Here is a 9394-nt window from a genome sequence, read left to right as displayed (position 1 = left end):
TAAAAAATAAAAAATAAAGGTGAAGAATATTGAAATAAATGTGCAAAAATAAACAAAGTGACCTCTTAAAAAAAGAAAAGAAAAGGAAATGTGTGTTGTCTTTATAACAACAGACTGTCTAGAGTTTATAACCCAAGGACAAAACTATCTGACTAGGCCCTTCTGAATAGAGTTCCCCAAACAAAAACAGGACAAACTGAAGTCTTTTCAATGCTTTATTCGTTGTTTTGGGGGGCTGCTACATTTTAGGATGGAAAGAGTTTCTGCAGGGGGAGGGAGAGGGGAGCATCATCTCCCTCCCTCCCTCCCCCACTCTTGCTTTTTCTGCCATCACACCAAATATGAGAGCGCCTCCTGAAAGTCAAAAGGACAATATTAAAAATAAGAGCAGTTTACATGTCATTAGCAAGTAGTCAATGTCCTATTTCACCACCATTATCCTGACAAGGAAACAAAAGCTCAAGAGTGACTGAGTCCCACCCAGAATCACAGAGCTGGGAAGCAGCACACATTTTACAACCAGAACACAAGTCTTTCTCATTCAAAAATTCCTTCTAGGAATGTGGATACTGCACTTGCCCTGAGATTCCAGGACATGCTGAATGTGTGTGGGTACAGTCCACGAGGGGGAAACACAGGTTCACAAATGAGAACAGGTCAGGTGGGAGTCGCGTGGAGAGGGAGGGCACTCAGGGTGAGTAAACCCTGCCCTTTGACCAAGTTAGCCCCCAGAGCTGTAGTTACCAGCAGTTTCTTCACGGACTCGGAAGCCTCTGGTGTCAGTTCATTGACACAATTCTTCAGCCCTTCCATAAGGTGCTCAACGGAAATGCCCAGAGTTTTCAGAAGAAGCTTAAGTGGGTACAGGAGTGGGAGAGCATCCAGAGGCAAAGGCAAGTCCCCGTTCACGGGATGTGGCAAGCTGTTGATGAGGAAGGCGGCGGCTGCAGAGCAGAAGAGATCCCAAGTGAGACCTGACCACCCTCCACTCTATCGGTGGCTCCATTCCAGCCCTAGCATCCTGATTTCCCAAAAAACGTCTGCTTCGGGACCTCTGCACCTACTGTTCTATCTCTCTAGAACCTTCCTTCACCAGATAGTTACATGTCTTTCTTCTTCACTTATTTGGTCTCTCCTCAAATGTTACATTCTCAGAGATGTATCTAAAATGGCATCACCAGTCACCCTCCTTCTTTATTTTTCTTACCACTACCTAAAATATTAAATCTTTATTTATTTATTTATTTTATCTTCATCCTCTCACTAGAATGTATGCTCCTCGAGAATAAGGATTGAGTTTTATTCACTACTGTACCCCATGCCTAGAACAGACTCTGGTATACAGTATGAACTCAGTAGATAGCAGTGATTGACTGGACAGGGGTATACTTTGCATGTGGCTGTCTCCACAGCCCATGAGTTTGAAACCAATGCAAGATGCTATAATGACCTTCCACTTGAACATATGAATGGACCTAACCGGAGCCCAGGAAATTGCTCCCAACCAACTCAACTCAGTGCTACAAACATAACTGAGTAGGGACTCTAAGTCAGTTGGTGCAGATACACAGATGAATGAAATAAGATATCTGACTTAGAGAACCCATGCAATCTGATGGACAGTAGAGATCTGTGTATGCCACACTGCAGTATGTACTATGCTAAGATTAGGGACAAAGTTCTATGGAAACACAAAAGAAGTGATGATTCATTCTAATGTAAGAGAGTGTTACAGGAATTTTTCCAGAATAGATGTTGCCATAATTGTGTCTTGAGTCAAATATTGGGATGACAGGTAAAGAAGGGGAGCAGCGTTTGAAAGAGGAAAATAATTGACCAAGACACCAAGATAATAAGATTAAAGACCATACACAGGATGGTGAGTCTTCAGAATTCCACTTGGATGTGCTAAGCAGGTGAGGCTGCAACCTGGGTGAGGTCAGATTTTCAGACTTGAATGTCATATGAATGAGTCTGAGATTTTTTTCCCCCAAGGGTAATGGGGAGCTACCATGGCTCTTCCATGGAACAACTGCATTTTATATCTTCAGCAAGATAACTTTCACATAGAAGATGTTAGAGAATGGGGGGAATGCATACTATACATATTTTTACAAAATACATGTGCATGTATGTAAATACACAGATGTAGAAGCACATATATGAGACACACATCTTCCTGCTGGCATTCCCACCACCCCCCCCCCCCCCGTACTGCTGGCCAACACTTCATCCTCCTTTGCAATCCTTTCTGTTTTCTTATTCAAATAAAAAAAAAAAAAATGGAACTTGTACACCTATTTTCCCTTCACTTTCTACTGCCTATTTTCCCACCCAAAGTTCTCCTCCAGAAAGGGGATATTTATATGCTTCCCACCCATCTTTCTGCTGCCACCTCTCCTCAGTTACCCCTAGACATTAAAGAATGACAAAATAGCCCAAATAGGTCAAGTTACAAATTAGTTCAAAAATTCACAAGTCAAAGTCACCACTGTAGCATGGGTATCACACAGTTTCTTATGATTAACCTCCCTACTTCTTACTTTCAGCACTTTGGTGAGTGTCTTCCCTGTATTTACCTATATATTTCAGAGGGGAGATCCTCAAAGCTTTCTGTTCTCCAAATGAGCGGCAGCCGTTATGATGTATTCTGCAGATACACCCAAATGTATCTTCCTGTAGCTAAAGGCTCCCTCCAAAAAAAAAGGATTGGTTGCCATCCTCCTCCAAGAAGCCAGCTTCTACACCTTACCTAGAAATGGAACTGTTCACCCCTCACCCCTTCCACAGAGCTCTATCTGTACTTTCATTGTGTATCACAGTAGACCAGTACAATAGTGACTTCTGTAGAAGTCTTCACTCCTCTGCCAGAGTATAAGAACCTTAATAGAAATATGCATGTCTGATTCAGGTCTGAATCTCCCAAAGCCTACCCAGTGCCCAACAGATTATAGCCATTCAACAAATGCCTGTTGATTGTATAAACATATAAAAGTAGCTATGTCTCAAGAGAAGCAGCACAGCAATCTAATTAGAGATGAGAGCAAGGATGACTCCATATAATTTCAGAAACACAAAGAATCAAATCTTAATTCAAAATTGAGGAAAATCAATGGTGGCCAAAGTTCAGTAATGAAATGCATTTGTTGACCCTCAATGCGAGCTGATTAATTTCTTTGTAGGATACACCAGGGATAACTTGTGTTGGATTAGAGCTTGGAGCTGGGAGCAGGAGGCATCTGATGTCCCTTCTGACCTTACCAATACCTGTGGCTCTAAAACTCCCTTCCCCATATGCCACCAGGAGCCTCGGCTCACTAGTTGTGTTCCTGTTATCAAGAAAGAGAGAGATCGTGTGTTCCAGGCTACTTACCAGAGTAACTGCAAATGCCGATGGTCACCAGCAGGAACACAGTGACCAGCTTCATGGTGGGTTACCTGTGATATTTACCTGGAGTTTAAAATTAAACTGGGAAACCTAAGGAGCTCACTGAGCCAGTGGTCCCCCTTGCTGACCCAAGTGCGGCAGTGACTTCTGCACACACACATATTTATATGCCAAGGACTTGGATTTCAGTCACGACCACTTGACTCGCCCCTGGGAAGAACAGCGTGAAGGTCATGTTTCCTCTCTAAACAAATTGAAGGTTTTTTCTACTTTCCCTCATGTTCCCATGAGAAACAAAGCCCTAACTTAAAGCACCCTCAAGGCTCTCTCACACCACAAGCTCTTACACGAGACCCGGAGCGGCGTAGGGGGTGGTGGTAAGCAAAACGCTCTGAGTCCTTTCCCTGGAAGAACTCTGAAAAGAAGGTTTTGTATCAGGATTGAAAGGATTAAGGCTCTGTTGTTTTCCTCCAGTTTTCTATTCATTTAAAGTTCAGAGAAACACATTACCTGATGAACGCCCATGTTGACAATTCTGAGGTCTCTTCAGCCCTGAAATAATATAGACTCAGCTTAATGGCATTTAGTAACCATGTTTCTCTGGAATTTACCTCTACCCACACCAACCTTGTCACATATCTACCATGGCAGATATTTTACCACTTCTAGTGCCTCCCACCTATCTGGGGGGAACACCTAGGGTCACGCCTTCTCTATGTTCTAATTTAGTTCAGGACCTAAAGTAAAAATGCCTTTTTAAAGACCTGGGATTCAATAGTGACTCCATGGTGTTGTTCTCCTCATCTGAAATAGGACATTTAACAGCTAACAGCAAGACAGTCCCAAAGGGGTATGACACTGAGGGGAAAAAAATTTTTTTACAAGATCCCATACATATAAATAACTTGGGTCACCAAAACATGCATGTCAGAAGCCTTTTGGCAGTCCAGTCCCTTGCAATTATGCAAATGAAATACTTGCTGGCCAGGGGAACAATCTGCTTACAAGGCTGCCCTCCTGCAAACAGGACTCAGCTAAGGGGCCCCAGGAGGATTCTATCTGTAAGCCCAAGCCCTAGAGCTCCTTGGCCTCTAGGGCAAGAAAGAGAAAGAATGAACCTTGAAAGGGAGAAATAGAGATCAGAGTCCAGGTGGGTCCCAGTCCCAGCTCAGGGCTCCCTAACCAAATGACGTTGCTGGCTTCAGCCACCCCCACCACTGAAGGGGTACTCAGAACCTTCTGAGGAAGACACATCAAAGCATAGTCCACTTTAGATGCAAGGCCAGGAGTTGGGGCCCCACTTGAGTGTGTGGTACTATTTTGAGGATTTAATATAATTATGTAGACCCAGGATGTAACTGTACCAACCCAAGGTTAACACCTAATAAATGTCACCTGCTGTTCATTTCCATACATTGCTGAGTTACAACTGCCATTTCTTTATTTTTCTGCTACTTATAAACTACACGGAGGAGATCATGTATTACTGCCACACATACTCAATCCTGCCCCTTCTACTGCTCTCTCTGCATGAGAAGGCTTCATCTATTCCTGGGGAATTATCCCAAGACAGAACTCTCACAGGGCCAAGGCTGTATGTGGTGAAGTGGTAGCAAGTCAAAGTCATCCTTTATTTTTATGTTAATGACATTTTGACAGAATATGGAACCAGTACTCCCCTTATCTCTGCTGGTTGTTTCCATTTTGCTCTCAAAGCCTCTCTGCACATCCACACTCTCCGCCCTGCACAATGGGAAACTCAGTTTTGCAAACTGTGGTTTCCAGAATTCCTGGCCAATGGCATTTTGGTTAGGGAGGGCAAACAGGAGGCCCTGGGACAAGATTGGAGGGGAGACAAAGGGAGAAAACAGGATGCTTCTCCCTCTCTCTGCTTCAGGAGACATCTCAGGCAGTGACTCAACGTCTCTATGGCTCCTTCCAGAAACGCCCTTTCACCTGTGGTCCAACACAAGCCAGGGAGCCCCACCACTGTCCCAGCTTCTATGGCGCAGCCCCCGCCTGGGCCACACTTGCTCTCCCTGTCCTTCCTGGCCACGAAGTGGTAGAAGCTTCCTGCAACTTCTAAACTCTGGGTTGACTCATCTTTCCCCTGGTTGCTTCAACTGCCTTTCTAGCACCTTGTAAATTATCCTTCAAGTTAAATTTTTCCTGTTTGGTCACTGGATACGGTTTTGATTTTTTGGTTGGACTCTGCCTAACACAGCATATACTAAAATATAATAGAGCTAGAGCTTTTGGTAAAAACAGATCTTTCAGTTTGGAAACAACCTCTCTCTCATAAGTGCCAAGTTACAAGTTCACAACAGGCTAGATTAATCCAGGAGAAACACACAGATGCTTCTCCCTTTCCACCTCTGAAGTGTGTGGCACTGTTTCCAACTGGTCTACTGGTCCTGGAGGTGAGCTCTGTCCCAGGAAGCGCCTCAGGCCTCTATGCTAATAGATTTCTGGTGAGCCCATCTAGCAGTAGACCAGACATTGTCTTCACCAAAACCTAGTCGTGAACATAGATGGCTTAGACTAAAGACTGGAACCTCCTCCATGCAACACACTCACACACTCTCTCACAAATGCAAACGTTCTCATGCTTACATGAACAGTAACATGTGCATGTGAACAGACACACATACAAAACCATCAAACACAACAGTTTTCATTTTTTTATTCAACAGATAGTTATTAAGCATCGTCTCTGTGCCCAGCACTCTCAGGAACCGAGACTGGAGCAGTTAACAAGGCCAAGCTAATTTCCTGCTTTCATGGAGCTGACAATGTAATGGGATAAACAGACAATAAACATGTAAACAAATAAAGAACTCCTCATAGGTGCTATGATGAAGCTAACGGGGTGCACTGAGAGAGAAAAGGAGGGTTAGGGGTACAGTCAGACCTGGAAAGAGATTCAGGCTTGGCTACTCCCACGCTTCCTGTGTCCTGAGTCCATGTATCATTCGTGTCTTTTTAGTCCATATTTCTGATTCTTTGACATCCTGGGGCCTTGCTGATCTTGGAGGGACTACCCTTCCCAGGGCTAATTAATTCCTAGATAGCAAATGACTCACCTGGGAATGTACTTTCCTAAGCAAACCAGCCAATCTACAGCCCACACTGCCAATCACCTCCTCGGGTTGCCCTGACACTGGGCCACTGTCTGCCTGCCTCAATCACCCCCTGAGGCCCAGGCAGGTACCAAACAGCTAGGGACAGTGCCTACACCCCAGACAGAGTGCACTGAAATGATTCAAACTATCCTATCCTAAACCTGCTTACCCTGTCTCCCCATCCCTTCCCACAGAAACCAGAGTAAAGGCTCCTGCCCACTCCCTACCACACCTTCCTGACGAAGCCAGTGTTTCCCATGCTCCCTACTGCCCTGTGGTGTGGCAGGCCCCTTTTCTGGGGCTCTATCTCTGTAACAAACTATCTTCAAAATGGCAGTCATCTCCTGAACTGATGACCTGCATAAATATAAAACATATTCTTCTTTCCCAGGACTAATTTGTAAACATCTTGAAGGACTTTTTCTTGTTCATGTTTGGATCCTAACACAAAATCCTACACACTTGATAATATTATTAGGAACTACCAATCAGTGCCAGGCCCTACACTTTGCATATGGTATCCACTTCATTCTCGTAAAACCCCTGATGATAAGGAACTTTAATCCCATTTTATAAACAAGGAAGTCTGAAGCTGAAAGCAATGAATTAATTGCCAAAGTCACTTAAATATATATAATATGGCCAGAATTTGAGTCCTTTCTTCTGATTTGTATTTCTTCACCTTTAAAAACTTAACTAATAAGCTATTCCAGCAAGCATTTGTTAATAAATAATTCATGAGAAGAAATGAAAAGGAAACAAATGCCACTGTTTCTAAATTAATTTGGGGTGTGTTTTTTGAGTGAATTTTTGTGGAGATTAAGTTCATAATTGGGAATGGACATTCAGTTAGTCATTCAACAAGTGTTTATTGAGCATGTTTGGTTGATGTGCTTCTGTGGTAGATTTTGGAAATATAGCATGACTCCTGCCTCTTCTTAATTATATTAAAGGAAACTGTTAGAAGCAAGTCAGTAAGTCCAACATAATAAAGGCCATATATGACAAACCCACAGGTAACATTGTTCTCAATGGTGAAAAGCTGAAAACATTTCCTCTAAGATCAGGAACGAATCTAGGATGTCCACTCTTGCCAATTTTATTCAACATAGTTTTGGAAGTCCTAGCTATAGCAATCAGAGAAAAAAATAAAAGGAATCCAAATTAAAAACAAAAAAATAAAATTATCACTGCTTGCAGATGACATGATACTATACATAGAAGATCCTAAAGACACCACCAGAAAAACTACTAGAGCTCATCAATGAATTTGATCAAGCTGCAGGATATAAAATTAGGTTGCATTTCTATACACTAACAACAAAAGATCAGAAAGAGAAATTAAGGAAACAATCCCACTTACCATTTCACAGAAAAGAATAAAATACCTACGAATAAATGTACCTAGGGAGGCAAAAACAATAAGATGCTGATGAAAGAAACTGAAGATGACATAAACAGATGGAACGATACGCCGTGTCCTTTTTGTCTCTGTGAGAAGAATGATAGTTCTAAAGAAGCCAACCAAATGTAGACTCAAGACAAGATCAGAAAAATAAAAGAATCAGCCTGAGATTTCATCTCACAATCTTCCTTCTAGGTGAAAAGAGACAGTAACTGTGAAGTCACACTGGAGACGTTGAAGTAGAGTTCATTATCTTCTCTTTTGCTTGCTGTAAACTGGATGGTCAAAATGGCTTAAAGCTAAGGCCTAAATAAGGGGAAATAGTCTCAAAATTTGTCTTGAAAACCACAAGCATGTAACAATCAAATGTCACAGCTTTGTATACCAACTGCATGGAGTTTGGAGAAAAGCAAAAAAAAAAAAAAAATTTATTCCTGACTCTCTACCATATTGATTGAGTCCTATTTAGTGAAAAGTAGGGCTTCCCTGTTGTCTCAGGCAGTAATGCCTGTAATGCAGGAGACCCAGGTTCAATCACTGGGTTGGGATGATCCCCTGAAGAAGGGAACGGCAATCCACTCCAGCATTCTTGCCTGAGAAATCCCACGGACAGAGGAGCCTGGCAGGCTACAGTCTATGGGAAAGCAAAGAGTCGGACAGGACTGAATGACTAACACTTTCACATTTTCTAGTGAAAATCAGTCCATTATTGTTTAAGGCTAACTTTTAGCCTCTTTATAGACACTGCAGGGAAATCCAAATAGAATATGAGCCCATGAGGGAGAAACACAGGAAATGACCCATAAATCAAGACCAAATTGAAGTAAAAATCTAGGAAGTCTCAAAAATGGAAAAAAGTGAATTTGTCCAGGCTGTAGTTTTCAAAGATGACTTCGCGAATTCAAGTGGTTCTTAAATTCAAAGATCTGGATAAGCAGAGAAAATGAGAGCTAAAACTAGAATTTGTAATGTTTTAAGAAACTGATTAAGACAAATAAGTAAACTAAAAAGAAAGATGTGTGGGAAAAGTCTCTTCCATCTTTCTCCGCCCAGCCTGTTTGTTCACAGACCCTGACCATGGCAGATTTCAAACAAATCTTTAGTTTACAATCAAACAGTCCATGGATTGTGTCAGATGAGTTAGTGAGAAGGTATGGCTATAAAAAACTAATTTCTGGTGGCCTGGAACTGAGACTTGATCTGGCAAAACTTGATCTGTCGTGAGATATATGGGTTCTTGAGCAGGGGTTGAATTTGGTCAGAGGGGTTTATAAAGCAGATTAGTGTAAGGGAAGAAGAAAGGTCTTTCAGTGAAGAAGAGTCTGGGCTCTGATGACCCCATGCTCCCAATAGATGGCCCATTCTCACATTCACAGCTAATGTCACCATCTTGTTAGAGGACCAGAATACTATCTGCTACACCTTCCCTCCAGCAAAGATGTCAACACTCCCAGAGGCAGCTCTCCAGTGCCCAGCAGA

General features: G+C 42.5%; 1 protein-coding gene across 1 annotated transcript; it reads right to left on the bottom strand.

The window, feature by feature from the left end:
• Nucleotides 1–230: 230 nt before the first annotated feature.
• Nucleotides 231–3525, bottom strand: SCGB3A2 (secretoglobin family 3A member 2). The gene is made up of 3 exons (XM_043914022.1): nt 3374–3525; nt 745–944; nt 231–354 (listed from the first exon to the last, which is right to left on the bottom strand). Exons 1-3 carry the CDS (start codon nt 3426–3428, stop codon nt 331–333), a joined length of 279 nt encoding a protein of 92 aa, XP_043769957.1. The 5' UTR covers nt 3429–3525; the 3' UTR covers nt 231–330.
• Nucleotides 3526–9394: the final 5869 nt, after the last annotated feature.

Source organism: Cervus elaphus, chromosome 9 (assembly GCF_910594005.1).
Source record: "Cervus elaphus chromosome 9, mCerEla1.1, whole genome shotgun sequence".
Classification (NCBI taxonomy): domain Eukaryota; kingdom Metazoa; phylum Chordata; class Mammalia; order Artiodactyla; family Cervidae; genus Cervus; species Cervus elaphus.
The sequence above is the reverse complement of the archived record's forward strand: the minus strand, read 5'-3'. Positions and strand labels throughout refer to the sequence as shown.